We start from the raw sequence: 22,019 nt of genomic DNA, 5'->3' as shown, positions 1-22,019 counted from the left end.
GATCATACCGGACTTGCAAAAAAGGAACTTGCTGAGGAGAGTTCATCTATCCATCCACCCAGCAGAGAGTCTCTGGTGATGGATAGATTTGAGAATTGGGTTTACGCTTCCTCGATCTTCGCCTTAAAGTCTGAGTTTCGTGGCACATTTTACCAGACTTTAGAGGGATCCAATCAGGGAGTTGTCGGATACCCTGGCATGAGCTGTTACTGAGGGAGTCAAAGAAAAAGTTGCTTCCCAGTTGACTACCCTGGAGTCTGTGTCAAATTCATCCTTGATTGCACATGCAGCCAAAGGGACGACTAGAGTGGCAGGTTCAGGCGTAGCCATAAGAAAACATGGCTGGATGCATCTGTGTGACTTTGCGAAACCATTTAAGTATTCATTCATTAATGCACCCTTTGACAGATCGTCTCTGTTTTGCCCAAAAGTTAGAGAGAGACATTATCCAGATGTGAGAAGAATGGTAAGACCCTTTCTGCTGTGGATATACGTTTTTCTACTCCCCATAGATCCTTTTCCAGGAATCAGAGGAGCAGTAGAAAGATATGGTTTGAAAAGTTCTAAGAGCTTTTCCAAGACACGCATGGAGCCATTTCTCCCAGGGGCAAAGGGGGGGGGGGGACTACGGTGGAAGACGCCATCCACGCAGCAGAGTTAGTCCACAGAACCAGGGCTTCAGGGACTCTTTCCCGGGTAAGCCCTTTCATCATTCCTGAAAGGAGGCCCAATTGTCTTCCTCTGGAGGCATTGGGGGGATGCTTATCCTTGCACCAAAATGCCTAGCTAAATATAACAACAGATTCTTAGGTGTAACAGATTATTTGCAGAGGTTATATCATACCCTTTTCCCTTCATCCCTTAGTATGCAGAAAAATCCCGGATTTTCTACCTAATCAGAGGGAACCAGCAGTTCTAGAAATACAAAAACCTGCTAGAGAAGAGAGTCATCCAAGATGTCCCACCAGATCAGAGAGGATCCGGAATTTACTCAAGATCCTATTTAGTGCCAAAAAGACAGGGGACTGGAGACCAATGTTGGATCTCCATATGTTGAACAAATCAGTTCGACAAACAAAATTATGGGTGGTCACTGTACAGTCCATTCTTTTGTTTTTGGAAAAGGACTACTGGATGTGCTCAGTAGATCCTCAGGATGCGTATTATCACATAAAAATGGACACAAGCTCCAGAAAGTTCCTCCATTTCCAGCTGGGAGCCAGTCATTACCAATTCAGGGAACTGCCCTTTGGTCTTACCACAGCCCTGAAGGTGTTAACCAAATGTATGGCAGTAGTAGCAGCTGACTTGAGACTGCAGAGATTCTGAGTGTTTCCATACTTGGACGACTGACTCATTACTGCTCCGACAAGGCATTGAGTGATAAAGGCAAGGGACTACATTCTCAAGACCAGTGTGTACTTAGGAATAATTGTAAATCACGAAAAATCTTAACTGACTTCAACTCAGAGTTTATAGGGGCATTACTAAATACAGCAACAACCATAGCATCCCTTCCTTCTGAGAGACTTTAAAAAAAATCATAACACAGGTTCAGAAAATAATCCACAGCAAGAAGGTACCCACTCATCTAATTTTACAGGCTCTAGGTTCTGTGGCAGAGACAGTAACTCTAGTTCCCCAAACAAGATATCACATGAGAATTCTACAATGGCTGCTGGCATGTCAGTGGTCTTTGATGTACTAACCCATGTCAGAACAGATTCAGATCACCAATCATTGCAGGAAGGACCTAGCTTGGTAGATTAATTCCAAAGAAATTCTCCTTGGCTGCCCCTTCGTCCTCCCCATGACCCTGCAAGCCTCCCAGATGGGGTGGGGTGCATTTTCTGGGCAAGACTGTCCAAGGCACTTGGTCCCCCTTAGAGGCCAACTTGCATGTCAGTGTTCTGGAACTAAGAGTGATGCTTTTAGTGTTTCAAACTGCTCTTCCTGTAGCAACAATTGCAATTCAAACACACAATATGTCGGTAGTTTGGTACATCAACAAAGAGAGAGGAGCCAAATCTTACCCCCTTTTGTTGAGAAGCACTCAGTGTGTGGCAGTGAGTACTCTCTTTCAACCATTTTCTGATAGCAATGCATATTCCAGGGAGTTCCAGTGTGACAGCAGACAAACTGATCAGATGTATTCTCCAGTCTCATGAGTGGTCAGTCAATGCAAAAGTGACTGAAAGGATTTTCCGTCAGTGGGGCTAGTCTTGTTGCTTCTTGTTTGTGTCTCCCCTATACAACAAGTGCAGCAACTACCTTGCCCTGATTCTCCCTCTGGGGCAGTCAGCAAGAGATGCTTTTTTCCACACTTGGCCCCCTGGACTCCTATATGCCTTTTCCCTGTCACCTCTAATCCCAAAATTCCTACAGAAAGCACTCATGCTGAAGAGCAAAGTAATCCTCATTCCACCTTATTGGCCTTGACAGATACGTTTCCCCTTTCTTTGGCCTTATCTGATTCAATGACCTTGGACTCTTGACCCAGCTCCAGAACTTCTGTCCCACCCAGACAGATTTGTTCATCTAGGCATTCTGAACTTCAAACTTGACAGCATGCTTCCTTCCGTTCCATTAGTTGCCAGCAAAGTTAATCTTTCTTCCCCGGTAGGCCAGATTCTCTTAGCTTGTCATAAGCCTTCCTCCCATAATCTGTATACTAGAAAATAGAAGAGATTTACCATTTGGGCTCATGAAAGCAATATTGATCCCCTTTTCCACATCTGTTGATAATATTTTAGATTTTTTAGTCTATCAAAATACAACTAGCAGCAATTTCAAATTTCAATTATGGTTTGAAAGAATGCTCCTTGGCTTCTCATAGAATTTGTAAGTCATTTTTAAAAGAGACACTTGCTGAAACCGCCTTTCAAGGATCCTGCTCCACCTTGGGATCTAAACCTAGTGTTGCAAACCAGTGTACATTCTCCTACAAACCATCTGCAGACTGCGATCTAAAGTATTTGTCATGGAAAACATTATTTTTGGTGGTAATAACCTCTGCTAGAAGGTTTTCAGAAATTTAGGACTTATCGTGTAGACCACCTTGTCTGATTTTTCACAAAGACTGAGTTTCCTTGTGGACAAATCCCACTTTTCTACCTAAAGTAGTGTCAGACTGAAATATCAATCAGACTATTCGTTTACCAGTATTCTTTTCCATCTTTTTGAACATAGGTGAATGAATACTGTTTGCATTAGTTAGATTTTCACAGACCATTATGCTTTTATCTTCATAGGATGAAAGACATGAGAAAATCTGAACTATTTGTCTCCTTTTCAAAAGCAGGGTTTGATAAATCAGTCAGCAAGGTGACAATAGCCAGACAGCTCAAGAATTGTATTTCCTTTATCTGTGACAAGAGGAAAATTAATTTGCCTGGGCCTGTTAAGGCACATTCTACAGGATCTGTAGCCACTTCAGCAGTTTTCTGATTTAGAGATTCAATTGGTGATATATGTGCAGCAGCAACTTGGGCTTCTCCCCATACCTTTATTACTCATTACAAATTAGATTTGGTTTCTAGGGAAAGAGCATTCTTTGTTTCAACAGTGCTCAGGAATGTCCTTCCATGAGTCCCCCCAAGGTCTAAGATAGCTGGGGACTTTGCCCCATATGTCAAGGATAAAATGAAAATTAGCAACATCAGATAAAGTTATGTACTTACCATAACGTTCCATCGGTGTTGTCCATTTTCATTTATCCTTGACTCCCCTCCCTCCATCCCCCGGCCTATGAAGACTATTTAGTGGAACGGGTGATGTACATTTAACTTATTGTGATCATTAAGGCATAGCAGATATGGCTTCCATTGAGACTTCCTTATCTATGACTTTTATATCTAATCTGCAAACTCGATATGAGGTAATTGGGAAAGAAGGATTTTGAGTAGAGGTGAAGTTCAAGAGTTTTGGGCCCACGTGAGCTGTAGTAATGACCAAGTCAATTCCAGTATCGCAACCGAACCCATATAGGTTCATAGGTAGGTACTAGTCTGTCGGCCCTAGGGCCCATACAAGCCTAGCCAAAAAATGTACCCTGGCTTTCGCCACCCAAGAAAATTATTTTCCTGTGCCCCTATCGAGCAGAGCCACAGAAGTGATCCCTGGGGTGAATTTCCCATTTCCCATCCAGTCATCAAGATTTTTCTTGAAGAGTGCTAATTAGGAGCTCTGTTTGACATGGATAAGTAGTCTGTTCCAGAGTATGGGAAGTCTCTGGGACAGGAATCTATCCCTCCAGCATGTTCTGTTTATTGTGGCGACAAGGTTTAGGTCCCTAGAGCGTGTAGCTCGGAGGGATTGGGATTTCTTGGGATTTCTTTAAGTGGAGCATGTCCAACAGCTCTGGGTTTGACATAGCTTTGTATGTTAGGGAGAGATCGTCCCTGAGTAGGCGATATGTGATGGAGTAAAGCTGTAGTTTTTTGAGACCTGTCTGCATAGGGCATCTGTTTGAGGCCAGTAATCCTCTTTGTGAGGTATTTCTGTGGTCTTTCCAGTTGTAGATGTCTTGTGAGGTACATAACAAAAGGTGCGTTGTACTCTGTAATGGGTCTAATGAGTGATGAGTAGAGGGGAACAATGACCTCTTTTTTTCTGGATGAGATGAGCCACGTAGAAGGATTTCCTGACCACTGTGGTGATGTGATTATCAAAGGAGAGACTACTGTCCACCTGTGTCCCAAGGTCTCATCACATTTTCGGCATTAAGTAGACTACAAGCTATGTGGTAGTTCATGGGTACAGAGTTTTTACCAAAGGGGATGACAATACACTTTTTGGCATTGAGCTTCATTCAGGCCATGGCTTTGACACCAGGTATCTGTCTCAGTGAGGCCCTTTTGTAGTTTGTCCACATCGTTAGGAGTTTCGATTATGGCTCCTAGTTTGCAGTCATCTGCAAACTTTGTTAGCCAAAGACCTTCTGTGTTGGCCTGCACTTCAGAGAAGTAGATACCAAACAGGAGAGGACCCAGGACTGAACCCTGTGGTACTCCACTTGTCACTGGTCTGATGTCGGATTTGGAATCCGCTACTTTCACAGTGTGGGTTCTGTCCATGAGCCAGTTGGCAACCCGTCTTGTGACATAGGGATTTATACCTAGTTTAGTGATCTTATCTATAATCCCAGAGTGGGGGATGGTGTTGAAAGCCTTGGCGAGATCTAGATAAGCTGTGTGAACCATTTTACCCTCATCTATAGCTTTGGTGACTGCTTCAAAGAAGTCAATCAGGTTTAGGAGACATGATCTGCCTTTTACAAATCCAAACTGGGTAAGGTCCAGAGTTTGGAGATTACCAATGTCTTTGTTTATGAGTTTCACAATGATACATTCCATGGCCTTGCAGACCAGGCTCGTCAGGCTAATGGGGCGGTAGTTCCCGGGGTCCGTCGTGGCTCCCCCTTTGTGGAGTGGGGTAACTGTCGCAGTGCACCATTCAGTGGGTACAAAGCCTGAGGCGAGGCTATGATTGAACATGGTACTTGGTAGGGTGCCAGTTCATTCAGTAGTTCGTGTAGAATGCAGCCTGGGATATTGTCAGGTCCCATGGATGCTGTGTTCTTGGCTTTGGAGAGTGTGTTTTTTTACCTGTGCAGCCGTGATTATAGGAACTTTGCATTCTTCCGGTATAGAGATGGGCCCTCTAGTGGGTAAGAGGGGGGTAAAGTTAGCACTGAGCCTATCTGCCAGGATGTTGGCAATATCAGTTGGTTCTGTATATTTAGTGCCATTGTGCTGTAACTCAGAGCAGATCTGTGTGTTCCCATTTAGATTCTTGACATAGCTATAGAATCCTTTGTGGTTGTCTTTAGAGTCAGTGGCAATTTTGTTTTCGTAACTAGCTTTGGAGGATTTTATGAGGGATCTCAGCTTCTTACTGAGGTTGACAAGGGAGTTCCTCCAATCATAGGTTCATAGGTTCATACTAGGCTATCTGCCCGAGGGCATTTACAAGCCTAGCCCATAGTTTTGTGGCTTACGCCACCCCTTTAGTATGGGGAACTATACCCATTATTTTGCTGTGCCTCTGTCGAGCAGTGACACTGAGGTAATCGCTGGGGTATATCTGCAATCTCCCATCCATTGGTCAAGATTTCTCTTGAACAAGGCCAGCGAGGTGCTCTGCCTCACATATACCGGGATTTTGTTCCACAGCATAGGGAGTCTTTGGGTGATGAATCTATCCCTCCAGCACGTCCTATTAATAGCCGTGTCGAGGTTTAAGTCTCCCGCCCTTGTGGCTCTGACGGATCTAGATTTGTTGAGGTGAAGCATATTCATCAAATCTGGGTTTGACATGGCCTTGTATGTCAGGCAAAGGTCACCTCTGAGCAAGCGGTAAGCGACTGAATAGAGCTGGGGTTCTTTCAGTCGGGCAACATAGGACAGATTTTTGAGACCCTTTATCCTTTTGGTGAGGAACTTTTGTGGCCTCTCCAGCTGCTGCAAGTGTCGGGTCAGATACATTCCGAATGGGGCATTGTACTCAATCATTGGTCTGATGAGTGATGAGTACAAGGAGACTATGACCTCCCTTGATCTAGATGTGAATCCCTTCATGATAAGGTGGGCAGTGTAGAAGGTCTTCCTAACTACTTTAGCTACATGGGTGTCGAATGACAGGCTACTGTCAACCTGGGTTCCCAGGTCCCTGATAACTTCTTCTGTGCTCAGTGGATTGCCACCTATATGGTAGCTAGGGGTAACCTTGTTTTTCCCGAAGGGTATGACTATGCATTTTTTGGCATTTAACTTTAGGCCATGGCTCTGGCACCAGCTATCCATCTCTGTGAGACCCTTCTGAAGGATATCTGTGTCAGATGTGTTTTCGACTATGGCGCCCAGTTTGCAGTCATCTGCAAACTTTGTCAGCCATAACCCTCCTGTGTTTGCTTGTACTTCAGAAAAGTAGATGCCAAACAAGAGTGGGCCCAGGACTGAGCCCTGTGGGACACCACTTGTGACAAGCTTTGAGTCTGACATGGCGCCAGCAACTCTGACCCTGTGGGTTCTGTCACTCAGCCAGTTTGCAACCCATCTTGTGATGTATGGGTTAACATTTAAGCTGATGAGTTTTCAATGATACCCGAGTGGGGTATTGTATCAAGGCCTTTGCCAGATCGAGGTAGGCTGTATGGACTGCCTTTCCTCATCAATGGCTTTGGTGACTGTTTCAAAAAGTCAACCAAGTTTAAAAGGCATGATCTGCCTTTGACAAAGCCAAACTGGGTTGGATCCAAAGTCTGCAAATTCCCTATGTCTTTATTTATGAGGTCCATTATGATCCTCTCCATGGCTTTGCAGATAAGGCTTGTCAAGCTAATGGGCGGTAATTTCCAGGATCGGTGGAGGCACTGCCTTTGTGAAGTGGGACCACAGTTGCAGTGCGCCACTCCTGGGTGCGTATCCAGAGGTGAGACTATGATTAAGCAGCTGTCCTAGCTGTGGGTTTAATTCCTCGTTGAGTTCGTGGAGCACACAGCCAGGGACACCATCAGGTCCCATGGATGCTGTGTTTTTGCTTTGAGAGAGCAGTTCTCACTTGGACGTTAGAGATGTTTGGGGGCTGCAATCGTTTGGTATAGATATCTCTCCTTTTGGGGAGGGGAGAAGTTTGCACTGAACCTGTCAGCCAGTATGTTGGCAATGTCTGTAGGATCAGTAATCTTCACATCATTTTGAACTAGTTCTGAGCATATCTGGGAGTTTCCTCCCAGGTTTCTAACATAGCTAAAGAAGGCCTTATGATTGTCTTTTGAGTCTTTAGCTATTTTTCTCTCAAAATTTGCTTTGGATGATTTTATGAGAGCTCTTAGTTTTTACTTATAGTGATCAAAGGTGTCTTACCTTTTAAGGATTTTGCTCTATCTTGTAGTAGCTTCCTCCTTTTGTTGTAGAGTTTGTTTATGGCTGGGGTCCACCAGACTGGACGCTTGCCTTTGGTACAAAGAGTCTTTGTTTTGCTTGGGATTGCCTTATCCATGCAGTCCTGCAGGTGCTGGTAGAAGGCATTTGTAAGTGATTCAGCGGCTTGAGTACTGTTTTCCACGCTCGGGGCCTTAAAGGAGACCACACTAGTCTTTAGAAGTGTGAAGTCGGCTTTCGAGAAGTTCTTTACTGTGGTCTTTTTTATTTCAGGTGTGGGTGGGATGAGGACCTCCAGTGAGATTAGTTTGTGATCTGATCTCACCAGTGAGGGGTATACTTCAGGTGTTGAACATTGTGCTCCCATGTTCGTGATGATGAGATCAAGTATGTTTTCTCCTCTTGTGGGGATGGTGACTAGTTGTTCCATGGCATTTGAGTTTATGAATTCCAGGAACTTTTGGGCTAGGGTGTTTGGGCTTGAGTAGTGTTCCCAGTCTATATTAGGGTAATTGAAGTCACCTAGTATGATGGTGTTTGGTGATACATTTATCCCCTCCAGTGTTTTCAGGAAGGCCATGTGAGGTTCCTGAGTTTGTGAGGGTGGCCTGTAACATGCTACAATTTGCAGAGCAGTCTTGCCTATGGTTAATTGCACCTGGATGGTCTCCGATGCATCGTGCGTTGCCACCAGTCTTGAGGTGTGGGTGTCCTTGATGAATATGGATACCCCCCCTTTCTTGGTATTGTCCGGATTTTGGGGCGGAACGCATGATATGAGGTAAAACCTGATAGTGCTGGGGTGCTCTCAGGAGCCTTGAACCAGGTTTCTGTCACAGCACAGACATTGATGTTCTCCATACTGAGAAGGGCCTCGAGTGCGTGCATTTTGAGATTTAGACTTCTGGCATTGAGCAGCATTACCCTTAGTTTTTTCCTTTTTGTGTTCTAGGGTGGTAGGTTTAGAATTTGAGCCTTGTCTAAAAAGGCACTATGGGGGTGGCAAGAGCCTTTGCCAATATCCGAATCCCAGGGTGACAGGTGCAAGCCGTCCCTTGCATGAAGCAGCGTGGCTTGTCCAGCATGTCATCCCAGGCAGACAGACATTGGATCCCCTTTGAATGACACCAGAGTTTAAGCCAATTGTTAAAGCTGATCATCTTATCTCTGTATTGTGGCATCATTCTTGGTGAAGGTAGGATACTGCTCAAGGTCAGGGTCATACCTGCCTGGGCTACATAATCAGAGAGCTCCTCAATGTCTCTTTTCATGTAGTCCAAGGAGGTACATCTCAGGTCGTTTACACCAGCGTGGACAATGACTGAGTCGTATTTGTACCTGCTGTTGAGAGACCTGAGTGCTTGCTATGTGGCGGATTCTAGCCCGACAGGCAGCTTACTGTAACTCTCTCCTTACTCAGTCTGGTGAGCGGGACGCCAGTGTGTCTGACTATGGAGTCACCAATGACTAGTGTGTCTGGCATTGTGTTTGGCCTTAAGGGCTGTGACTGTTTGACACTCTGACTGTGAGGTCTATGTGTTGCAGGTGTTGTGTTCTGAGGTGGTGGTTGTTTGGGTGTCTGCTTTGGTGGCCTCTGCTGTTTTGGTAGATTTTTGATCAGAGCCTCCAGTATGTCTTTGTGTGTTTATGTGTATGATTTGAGGTTGTGATGGTACTATGTGAGACTGGGTCTATAGTGTGTGTGGTAACCTTCTCCTCCTGACTGGTCTTGCCAGTCCTATGTTGAGAGAGCTCAGCCTCCAGTTTGGCCGTATAGTTGCATCTCTCGCATGTATTTGTGTTTTGTGGGAGGAGGAGAGGGTTGTCTGTGTACATGAGGCAATTGTAACATTGCCTCAATATTCCCAGGTTCACCAGCTGAGCAGGAGAGGATACTAGCAACTGATCCCTCGACATGCTAGAAGGAATAGACAAAAACTTTAAAAAAGATTCCGGGGGATGTGGGTGACCGAGAAATGGGGGTTTGCCTTTTTGGGGTACTATCTATGACAAGAGTGCTGTATCAAGGTAATAAGTACTGTAGGAACAAGTGCTAGGTTTAACAGATAGAGAATAGTCTACTTGGAGTCAAGTAGAGATGATCTTTTTAGTTATAGGATACGCTGATTAGAACAGTAGTATAGTTGGAGGAAGGTAGTTTTAAGGGAAAATTTGAAGAGTGGACTTTAGGTAGCCCGAATAGTTTAAACCTGCTTAACCGGCGCTGCCCTAGTGTGCAACAGTGGCAACTCCGTGCTAAAGCACGCTAAAACACGCTTTATAGCAGGGGGCTGGAAAAGACAGGAAATGACCCAAAATGGCCAATAGACTACAAGTTACTGCCTTAAACCACTCCTCTAAGGACAAACAGGCAGCTCAGTACTCCCCACTCTCACTGGTGAGTAAAGAAACTTCCCCCTGACCAAACAAGGAAAATGGAGAAACACAGGAACCAAGACAAAGCCCAGGGATCAGCAAAATCTGGTCTCTGGAACACTAGTTAGGAAAGTATGGAAAACAAGGATATTTTTTAGTTAATTTCAAGAACTTAATACAGAAAAGCAGAAAACACAATAAATGCTATGATTTTCGACTAAATGCTATCAAAAGCTAGTACACTTGAGTGTATTAGCCTGTAGTTTAACTTTTAGGCAAAACTTAAACTAGCAAGTGCAGTAAACAGTTTTAGCTTATAAACACAGTAAAAACAGGATTTTACTCTTTTTTTGCAACAGTTTCTTTCTTCTGTTGTAGAGTTTGTTTATGGCAGAGGACCACCAGATTGGCTTCCTTTTTTTGGAGGATAACATCTTGGTTCTATTAGGGATAGCATGATCCATGCACTCATGTAAGTGCTTATAAAGTGCATTTGTGTAGGACGCGGCAGTCATGCCTCTATTGTCCGTCTGCATGGGTGTCATGAAGTTTGCTACTTCTATTTTAATAAGTGTGAAGTTGGGTGTGGAGAAGTTTTTTATGATGGTTTCCCTAATTGGAGGTGGGGGTGGGATGTGGATGTCTAGGCTGATTAGCTTGTGGTCGGATCTGACCAACGAGGAATTGACCTCTGGTGTGGAACACCGGTTTCCCAGGTTGGTAATGACCAGGTCTAGGATATTGCTGCCCCTGGTGGGGGTGTGAATAAGTTGATCCAAGGCATTGGAATTTATGAATTCTAGAAAACGTTGAGCAAAAGAGTTGGTACATGAGTAGTTTTCCCAGTTAATGGTGGGGTAGTTGAAATCGCCCATTATTAGGGTATTGGGTTATACCCTAATACTTTCCAGTGTATCAAGAAATGAGGAGTGTGAATCCTGGGGCATGGTGGGGGGGGGTCTGTAGCAAGCTACAATTTGGATTGCGGTCTTTCCCAGAGTTAGTTGCACTTGGATAATCTCGGATGCATTATGCTGTACAACGACTGGAGGTGTGGATATCCTTAATGAATATGGGCACACCTCCACCTGTAGTGCTTCGTTCTGAGTTAGGTGGCCGAAAGGTGTGGTATGAATTGTAGCCTGGTAATGCAGGGGTGCTCTGTGGAGCTTTGAACCAGGTCTCTGTCACTGCACATATGTCAGTGTTCTCCATTTTAAGGAGTGCCTCGAGTGAGTGCATTTTGAGGTTTAGACTTCTGGCATTGAGTTAGCATTACCCTCAGATTTTGCTTATTTGTACCTGTTACGGTGTTGAATTTGTCATTTGAACCTTGCCTAAAAAAGGCACTATAGGGGTGGCAAGAGCCTTAGCCAGTATCCGTAATCCTAAGGGCGACAGGTGCAGGCCATCTCTGGCAAAGCTCGTGGTCTGTCGATCATGTCGTCCCAGGCAGACAAATACTGGATCCCCTTAGAACGACACCAGAAGCTTAGCCAATTGTTGAAGTCAATAATTTTGTCCTTGTACTGTGGTATCATTCTGGGTGATGGCAGGATGCTACTCAGGGTTAGGGTCATACCTGCCTGGGATACAAGCTCGGAGAGCTCCTCCATGTCTCTCTTCATGTAGTTCAGGGAGGTACGTCTCAGGTCATTCACACCAACATGGACAATGACAGTGTCATGTTTGTACTTATTGTGGAGTGACCTGAGTGCATACATTATGTGGTGGATCCTGGCACCTGACAGGCAGCTGACAGTAACTTTCTCCTTGTTTAGTCTAGTGAGTGGAACATCAGTGTGCCTGATTATAGAGTCACCTATGACTAGAGTGTTGGGTATGTTGTTATGCCTTATGGGCTGTGGTTGAGTGGCACACTGAGTTTGTGGGCTTTGTGTCATTTGGGTTGTGTTGGGGGGTGGAGTTTGCTTGCGTTTATGCTTTGGATGTCCCTGATGCTTGGGCAGGTTTTTATTCAGAGCCTCCGCAAATGTAGGTGTGTGTTTTGTGTTTCTATGTGTGTGTTTTGGTGGTGTAGGTTTTGAGGGACTATGTGATGAGTGTGGTGTGGTGTAAGTGTTTACCTTCTCCTCTTGACTGTCTAGTCCAGTCTTGGGTGAAGAGAGCTTTGCTTCCAGTTTGGCTATATAAGTGCATCTCTCACAGGTTGTAGTGTTGGATGGTAGGAGGAGAGGGTTGTCTGTGTACATGAGGCAAATTACTGCATTGCCCCAAGATGCCCAGATTCATCAGGTAGACAGGAGAAATCACTGGGAGCTGAGCCTTAGACATGCCTGGATAAGTGCTTATTTATTAAGTACTAAAAACTGCTTTCCACTAGACAAGTGAGGAAAGTTGAGTGCTGTAGTAATTTACAGCTTATGTAGTGCTTACAATGAGTTCTGAACAAGTGCCGAGTTCAAAGAAACAGATTTGAGTGCTGAAACTAGAAAACTGGGTAGTTATAAGAAACAAAACTAAGCTAGAAGGCTTCCCTCCAACCCCGAAGGGCTTGGGGGCTCAGAAGCCTACAAACAGTTTAGACCACTTAACAGGAAAGGCAGGAAACAAGCTTAAATTTTTTTTTGTTCTCTTTCCCAGATGTTCTCTTTGTACACAGTAGGAGTGCCTGAAATCAGAATATGATCTCACTGCACTCAGTTGAGTGAGCAAATGAGATGGGCCCAGAATGAGTATCCAAACACAAATTTACAAGACGGGCAGGCAGTTTCAAAGCCACTAAGATTTAACACCAAAACAGAAACAGGGTGGGTGGGAAAACTAACTGAAGAACAGAGTCAAAACTTCCAGTTCAGTTAATATTCATGCAACACAGTTAAATCAATTTAAATACTGTATTATTTGAAAAAGTGCAGATAAAGGTACTTAAATTCTCTTATACGTCCAGTTGAATACAGCTAGATCTTAGCTGGCCAAAGCTGACGTTTTTAAGCAGAAAATTTTTCAAACTGTACCACTTAAATAGGCAATGACAGGAAATCAAAGAATGTGGCTACCCCCACATCTGCAATTACTAACAGATAATAAAATTCAAGCAAGCACTAACCGAAGAACAGTCAAAAACGTCCAGTTCAGTTAATATTCATGCAACACATTTAAATCAGTTTAAATACTGTATTATTTGATAAAAATGTGCAGATAAAGGTACTTTAATTCTCTTATACGACCAGCTGAATACAGCTAGATCTTAGCCGGCCAAAGCTGACGTTTTTAAGCAGAAAATATTTCAAACTGTACCACTTAAATAGGCAATGACAGGAAATCAAGGAATGTGGCTACCCCCACACCTGCAATTACTAACAGTTAATAAAAGTCAAGCAAGTACTAACAGAGGATAGAAGAAAATGGTCAACACAGATGGATGGAACATTATGGGAAATAAATTTGGTCGATGCCCTTGAATTTCCTTTTGTCTTTTGCACTAGGACATTTCTACAGCATGTTTGTCTTATAGTTCTTAACATGAATTTTGTATGATGTTCTTCGTGTTTCACTGTTGCAGTCATTACATTTGGGTAATCTGCTGGCAGGTTGCCCTCAGTCGGCCTGAATATCAAAGTCTTGGGTCTTGCTTCGGTTGCTGTCTCCTCTTCCATAACGTCAGGTCGTCAGGGGTATCAAACAGGCAGCCTTCGCCATTTTCTTTAGTCTTTCTTGCCACGTGGTGCCCGAAGCAGAAGCAGTTCGCAAGTGACGGTCGTCCGACTCCTGAAATTTTCGAATTCGAGTTTCAGAACCGAAGTCTTCAATTAAATGCCAAGTACCCCATTGGGGAAACATTTTCTTGCTCCATACCGATGTCAGTAAAAGTTAATAATTGCATTACTTTTGCGAAGCAAATACCTCATAAGGATTTTCATTTGTACTGTATTACTTGCCTAGGCCCAGATCATAACGTGCCTTGCTGTCGGTTTTGTGCTAGATTTAACCAACGCACTATTAAGTGTCGGTATATCTTTGCTTCAAAATATTTTGGAAACATATTTAACTACCCTGAAATGTCATTGGATAGCAAACTGACTACTGGAGTTCACAAAAAATGCAAAGAAAAGGACAGAGACAGACTGTCGCTGTCCAAAACAGACGAATCTTCCCCTAAGCCAGTCACCGGTTCGCCGGTACTCGGTGAGGTGCTTTTGCAACCCCTCATGCCCACTACTTTCAAGTTGCAGGCCTCTACCGAGACCCATGTGGAGTCCGGTATGCCGCGAGATTCAAAGTATTGTTCCAGCAGATGTCTTTCCCTCGGATGTGTCCGGAGCCGCTGAACAGGCACCGGCTTCTGAGGGTGTCTTCAAGCCACAGCATTTCTATGTAAAACTGATGCCAGCTTCAAAACCAAAGACAAAAGCAACTTCTAAGACTAAATAATTGACGCATGAGCCATGTGTTCAGGCCTCTATGCCTAAAAAGCAGATGATCAAAATGGCTGAAAATCTAATTACCTTGATCAGGGGTTCCCTACCCTCCCCTGATAAGAGGCTTAGGCAAGACACTGATTATGAATCTTCAGATCAGGTTTTTCTTTCTGTACCACCCTATTAGGATTCAGATGCAGAATAATCCATCCCGTCTGCATCTCCTCCTGAAGGTTATTCCTTTGGAGAAACCTTGCATACTTTGAGGGAGCATTTTCATTGGGAGAGTCAAGATTTCTCAGAATCAAAAAAGAGGCTTAGGGATTTCCTTCTTCTCCCTCAGCATAGGCCTTTAGCCATACCTCCTGTATTAGACATTGTTGATGATGTGTTTTCGGAATCAAGCATGACTCCAGATTCCTTACCTCCGGCTCCTAGCAAGCCAGACAGGGTTCCTGACTCGCACAAATTTTTATTCAAAAATCCTTCTGCTGACCCTGAAATTATCTCACAGGGTTCCAAGGGTGTAAAGGCCTCAACAGCTAAGAATCCTACCCCCTCTGATAGAAATTCCAGGGCACTGGATAGATGGGGAAAGAAGGTTTATACATCTGCAACCTTGGCAATTAGGGCCTTAAACTGCCAGTTTCATATGCTTAAACATCAACAGCATGTTATGGGATTATTGAAACAGAAAATGATGTTGATTTCAGAATGTGTGGAAAGTAAAGAATTACAGGAGTTATTGCATGCGGCAGAACAAGTTGGAAAGCATACTTTGCAATGTGGTTTTGATTCCTTGGGGGCCTTGCAGGGCCACAGTTACTGGATCTGTGATTAGAAGGCACACCTTGCTAAAGGAGCAAAATTTGCCTGATCATGTTAAAGCTAAATTGTTGGATGCACCTTTACAGCATGATACTCTGGTAATAAGGCAGAAGAGGTATTAAAGAAAATGAAAGACAAAGCTAAGTCTATGCAAACTGTAAAAGATTTTTACAAGTGCCGCCACCAAGATTCAGTAGACACTGGGCTACAAAAAACTGGTCCTTTCCTGTGTCTGACAGAGCTTCACGGGGCAAATCCAGGCACTCAAAAGGCTCTAGATACCATTCACAGGATTCTTACAGGTCAAAGCAATGGGGTACCTCTACCTCCATATCTGGAGGAAATAAAGCGCAGCCCTACAGTAAACAGTCTCAATGACTTCCCTCTGCCTTCACCAAGCACTTACCTTTTGGCAGCCCCCTTAGGGGGCAAACTAGCACTTCATGATCAAAATTGGCAGAAAATAACCCAGGAGAAGTGGGTATTAAACATAGTATCCCAGGGATACAGATTTCATTTCCGTACTCTGCCAGTTCCAAACGGTTGGCCAGATCTGCCACAAAACCAATGAGCAGAGGCACAGAAACAAGTTACATCCCTCGTGGATATGGGGGCTATTCAGCCATTGCCAGAACAGGAAAAAGGACAAGGGTTTTACTCAAGACTGTTCTTGGTACCCAGGAAAGACGATGCCTGGCGCCCAATACTGGATTTATCAATTTTGAGCACATTCTTGGACATACCAAAATTCAGAATGCTAACTTTGCAGCAGCTTCTGCCCATGCTGGGCAAGAACGCTTGGCTAATGACTCTAGACTTAAAAGAGGCATACCTGCATATCCCAATAAGGGAATCGTGCAGAAGATACCTCCGCTTCAAAGCTGGTTTCATGCATTACCAATTCTCTGCACTGCCCTTTGGCTTATCTACTGCGCCCAGGGTCTTCACAAAGTGCCTGGCACCAGTAATTGCATTTTGCAGACAAAGAAATATACAAATCTGTCCTTACTTGGACGACTGTCTCATTCAAGCAGAAAACAAGGACATTCTTCAACATCTGGCATTTGTGAAAAGGTTTCTAACATGCCTAGGGTACACAATAAACGAAAAGAAATCACAACTGGTACCCTATCAAACGATAACATTCCTGGGTGCAAGCTTGAATACAATTGCCCAGATGGCTTACCTTACGCCAGACAAACAAAGGCAACTGACTATTTACTTCAAACAGATGGCAACAAAAACCCAGTTATCTGCAAGACAAATTCTGCAGGCTTTGGGGTTTCATAGCATCCTGCATTCATATGATTCCATATGCAAGACTGCATATGAGGAAACTACAGTGGTACCTAAAAAGTTTATGGAGTCAACATTGTCACAGTCTGGAAACAATGATTCCTCTCATTCCCTGCCTACAATAGGAGTTTCTATGGTGGGCAGACACATGTCACTAGAACATGGGACGGTCTTTCACTCTACCCCCTGCCAACCAAACCCTAACTATAGACACATTAGACTATGCTTGGGGGGCCCACCTGACTGGGAGATGCATTCAGGGCATATGGAGCCCAAATCAAATGCATCTGCATGTCATCCAGAAAGAGATGTTAGCTGTTCAGAATGCCCTGACAGCCTTCATGGACTTACTTCATCCAGAACAGCTACTGATAAAGACGGACAACACCACTGTTATGTGGTACATAAACAAGCAGGGGGGCACACACTCCTGCCCCCTTTGCAGACTAGCCATGGCACTATGGGACACAGCCTTGACTTACCAAGTACATCTTCAAGCTCAATTCCTGCCAGGAAAGCAAAATACTCTGGCAGACGACCTAAGCAGAAATCTTATGGACCCTCATGAGTGGAAGCTGGATCCACAAGTCTTCAGCATGTTAACAAAGAAATGGGAGAGCCCGGACATAGATCTATTTGCCTCTCTCCAGAATTATCAACTAGACAAATTCTGCACAAGGACTTATCTCAGACAAGCATGGAAAGTGGATGCCCTATCCTTCAGTTGGAAAAATTTATCAGTCTACGCCTTTCCTTTTCTGCCCAAGGTCCTACTAAAGGTCAGACAAGAAAAAACAAAAATGATTCTAATTGCCACGGACTGGCCTTGCCAACACTGGTACCCAATCCTAAGGAATATGTCTCAAATCCCTCCTTGGTACTTGCCTCAAATACCACATCTACGGTCTCAGCAGCACAATCAAATTCTGCACAATCAGCTCCAAACTCTGAACCTGGCAGCATGGCTGATCATGTAGTTATTCAAACAACACCTCTCAGTAAATCTGTGATGGATGTCATTTTGGAAGCCAGAATGCCTAGTACTAGAAAATCTTATGCTGATAAATGGAAGCGATTCTGTGCTTGGAACCAAGCACAAGGAACTGAAACAGCAAAGCCAAATATTCGTCAGATTTTACAATACTTGACTGAGATGCTTGACAAGGGCTTTTCTTTTTCATCAATAAAAATCCATGCCTCTGCCATCTCGGCTCATTACAACACAGAGCCACCGATCTTTTCTCATCCTTTGCTAAAACAGTATCTCAGAGGGGCCAAAAATTTAAGGCCTCCCAGAAGATCACCAATTCCTGCATGGGACCTCAATTTTGTCTTGGAAAAACTCACCCTGCCTCCATTTGAACCAGCTGCTACTGCAGATATAAAGTTTTTATCCTGGAAAACAGCTTTACTCCTGGCAATCACTTCATTAAGAAGGGTTTCAGAGTTACAGGCCCTCATGACTGTGGAGCCTTTTGTTATATTTTACCCAGACAGGGTGTCCCTAAAAACCAATCCTTCCTTTATGCCTAAGGTGGTATCCAGTGTGGCAAACTATTCACCTGCCAACCTTTTACCCAAATCTGCAGAACAAGGGAGAGCAGATGCTGCATTCCTTGGACGTGCACAGACAGCTAAGATTCTACTTAAACAGGACCAAATCTCTAAGAAAGTCTGAGCAGCTACTGGTGGCATTTGCTGCAGGATCAGAGGGAAAGGCTATTTCAAAGCAGACTATTTCAAGTGCATAAGCCACTGCATTCGTTTTCTCAGAGGGGTTCCAACCAAAGACTTCTAGAAGCTGCTACTTGGAGTTCTGTTCATACTTTTACAAAGCATTATCATTTGCTTCTATTCTCTAAGTCCAGGGCAGGCTTTACCACTGCAGTTCTGCAGTGCCTTATAGCCGCTCCTAATGCTATTTAGTTCCAGCCTCCCATTCATAGATTTGGGACTCTACCCAAATGTAATGACTGCAACAGTGAAACACGAAGAACATAGTACAGTTGTGTACACACTTACCATAAATGTAGATGTTCGAGTGTATTCACTGTTGCAGTCCGGGTTACCCACCCGCCATCCCCCTTTATTCTACAGCTTTTCTTTCCTTCACTATATTCTACAGCCTTTGTGGTGTATTTGCTTTTAGATGAAGATAAAGTTTATGTTGTGCCAATTGCATGTGTTTATAGTTTTATATGTATATATATATATATATATATATATATATATATATATATATTTTTTTTTTTTTGTTTTACTCCTCATTTGGGGGGCACCTGACATCTGGGGCAAGAAAAACTAAAGAAAATGGCGTTGGCTGCCTGTTTTATACCCCTGACGTCATGGAAGAGGAGACAACAACCGATGCAGGACCCAAGACTTTGATATTCAGGCTGACTGAGGGCAACCTGCCAGCAGATTACCCAAATGTAATGACTGCAACAGTGAATACACTCGAACATCTAAATTTTGGTAAGTGTACACAACTGTAATTTCTAATTTCTGTTTCTTGTTGATAACACGCAAAAAAAAAAAATCAGCTTAAAAAAAAAACAATAAGTAAATAACTTGTCAACTTGGTTCTGCCACGCTTTCGTGAAAACTTCGGCAGATCTGCCATTTTTAAAAAGTTGTGATGCAAGTTTGAAGTTAATGAATTGACACGTTGAAGATGCCTACATTATTGATGTGCTGAGTTAGTCATAAAGATTTATAAGGGGCCATTCTTTCTATTTGTTGCTTTATTTTTATAATTTTGGCCATGTTGTTGAGCCCCTTATGGTACAGGAGTTATGTAGTTATTCACTATTAATATCAGACTCTCAATGACTTGGAAGCATCTCAATAAATACAAACTGATGGCTATTAGCCAAAAAGAAGCGATTGTGTTCTACTTGGGCTGGTGATGTTTGTCTTTTACTTATAAATGCCATGACACACAGCTATAGTCTCAATCCCAGTCTATTAGCTTGTCATGAGCCGGGTAGAGAACTGAGGTTAATAGTCAGTAACTGCTACTCCAGCTAAATTTAAATTAAAAATGATGCAAAGAACCCCTGTACACGTTCTTTCTACCAAACTGGAATGTATTTCCTTCTCAGTATGGGTTTTAAACAATGTAAATATATTCAGATAGTCACTGAAACGTGTCATAAATCTCCAGGTTGTTGAGAATGCAACAAACCTAAGTAGGTTACCAGGGTTACCAGACAGGCACATTATTTATAATGTGTTTATACCATGTCTTTGTTTCTTACTAAGCACCTATTTCTTCTTTTAATGTATTTTACACTCACCAGTGTACATGGTCATTGATTGTTTTTAGGTCAGTTTTTCAGCAGTGTATGACTTGTACCTAGTAGGTCCTAAACAGCCACTTGTTTGCTAATTCTTATCTTAAGTGCATATTATGATGAATGTTCATTTTTCTTATATCAGTGATGTTGTTTAGTACAGATCAAAAATAGGAAAGTAAAGTATTTATGCTATAAAGATTTTTCTCCACATGCCTGTATGTAAATATATCCCCTCCAGAAAGTGTAAAATATTTAGATTGGTAACTGCTAATAATAATAATGTTAAGTTTGTTGTGTGCACATTTTCAGTGCTGGCGATTCCAGGTGTAGCTGCTTAGCATATATTCTCTTGCCAGAAATGAAGCCTCATCACTGAAAAAAATTGCATGTTTGTAGAACCTTCAGTGTTGAGCAAAGGCATCTCAAAGCATCGTAATCTGTCATTTTTTTTATTTATTTATTTTTTTTTTTTTGTGTTCTTACTTTTGCAAAAGACACCTACACTTCGCGAGAAGTCCATCTTGCTTGTAAAGATGATGACCTACATCGAAAAGCGCTTTCCCGAAGACCTTGAATTAAATGGCATGTTTCTGGATCTCGTTAATGATGTGTACAGGTAATCATAAAAGCTAATCCAGAAGTGCTGTTTTTGTTAATTATTCGGTGTTTTTAGCTTTACATTTCTGTTTTGCATGCAAATATCAAGTGCCCTGCAGTCCATAGAGAAAAACTTTTGGAGGGGAGTACTTTTATAGTGTTCCTCTGTATTTATCCATACTCTGGGACAAAAATAAAATGGTATTGCTTTTACTGTTTTATTTAAGGAGTGCTTTTGTTCATGCATTCTTTCTACAGTAACCTGCTTGATCCAGTTATAGGTTTTAGGGCAGCTTTAGCCTCTTATTATCAGCACTTAGTGGCACTAGTCAGTGAAACTAACCCTGAACAAGGTTCACATGCTCAGCACAATATGCACATTCTTATAGTCACATGACCTGCATGCCTGTTGGCATGCACAGAGGAATGGCAGTTTATCTACAGCATGCATTTGAAATGTATGAAGAAAGTAGAGCACCCAGCAAAAAAATTTAAAAAAAAAAACAAAAAACTTGCATAACACAGGCAGGCGCCACAAATTGTTTTTTTTTCTTTTATGTAGTTTGTAAATTGTTTTATGCTTCACCAACATTTCATCAAGTTTTAAATTCCTCCCACCAGCAAAGCACTTTCGCAGTTGGTTCATTGGAGAAGAGGAGTAAAAACCCTGACCGTTAACCAGACAATCTCAAATTGGCTAGTGACCCAAGTGCTGGAGGAACTAGCTGGGGAAGACGGGAGTGAGGGGCTGGCACTGATGCAGCTTACTGTCCTGGCATCACTGGTCATTCTTTGTGGAGACTGAGAGAATGCACCAAGTCCAGAGAGTTAGCCACTCGCAGAGGATGCCAGACATATCCCCTTGCACTGTAAAAGGAATGACAGAAGTGGAAGAATGCATGTGCCAGATGTGCCTGTAATTGTAGTCTTGTGTTAGGGCATGCCGCGGGGAAGCCATGGGCAAAGTAGATAAGGACTGTTAGCAGAAAACTCTGGTAGCTGCCTGAGTGGAATGGAAATGGGGATAACTGATGCTCAGCAAGCATTTATGAAAAAGGTAGCTCTTTTGCTACATTTTCTCAGCAAAGTTTTGCTGATTGTAGGAACCTCTCTGTTGATGTCCGATGTACATATTATTGGACGGCTTGTAGGCAACATCTTCCTGATTTTCTATCCGTTCTTTTCAGCCAAGCTTACCTGTATTACTGGAACCTACTTTTCTTTGTCATTGCTGGTTGTCTTTTTTTTTGTACTGAATGTTGTAAAATCCTTTCTAGCATCCTTCCTGTGGATCTTGAATGATGGTTTGCTGCAGCTGTTGGAGGAAACTAGGACAACAAGACCAGTATCCTAGTTTG

General features: G+C 43.1%; 1 protein-coding gene across 1 annotated transcript in view; it reads left to right on the top strand.

Moving 5' to 3' along the window:
* Nucleotides 1-22,019, top strand: part of LOC122816707 (transformation/transcription domain associated protein) — a gene marked incomplete in the record, with an annotated part of 2,794,447 nt that overhangs the window by 1,910,484 nt on the left and 861,944 nt on the right. Inside the window, 1 exon segment of the mRNA XM_044089697.1 lies at nt 20,559-20,680. Coding sequence (XP_043945632.1) covers nt 20,559-20,680 — 122 coding nt within the window.

Source organism: Protopterus annectens, chromosome 12.part0, assembly GCF_019279795.1.
Source record: "Protopterus annectens isolate FY-2018-M chromosome 12.part0, PAN1.0, whole genome shotgun sequence".
NCBI classification, from domain to species: Eukaryota; Metazoa; Chordata; order Ceratodontiformes; family Protopteridae; genus Protopterus; species Protopterus annectens.
The sequence above is the reverse complement of the archived record's forward strand: the minus strand, read 5'-3'. Positions and strand labels throughout refer to the sequence as shown.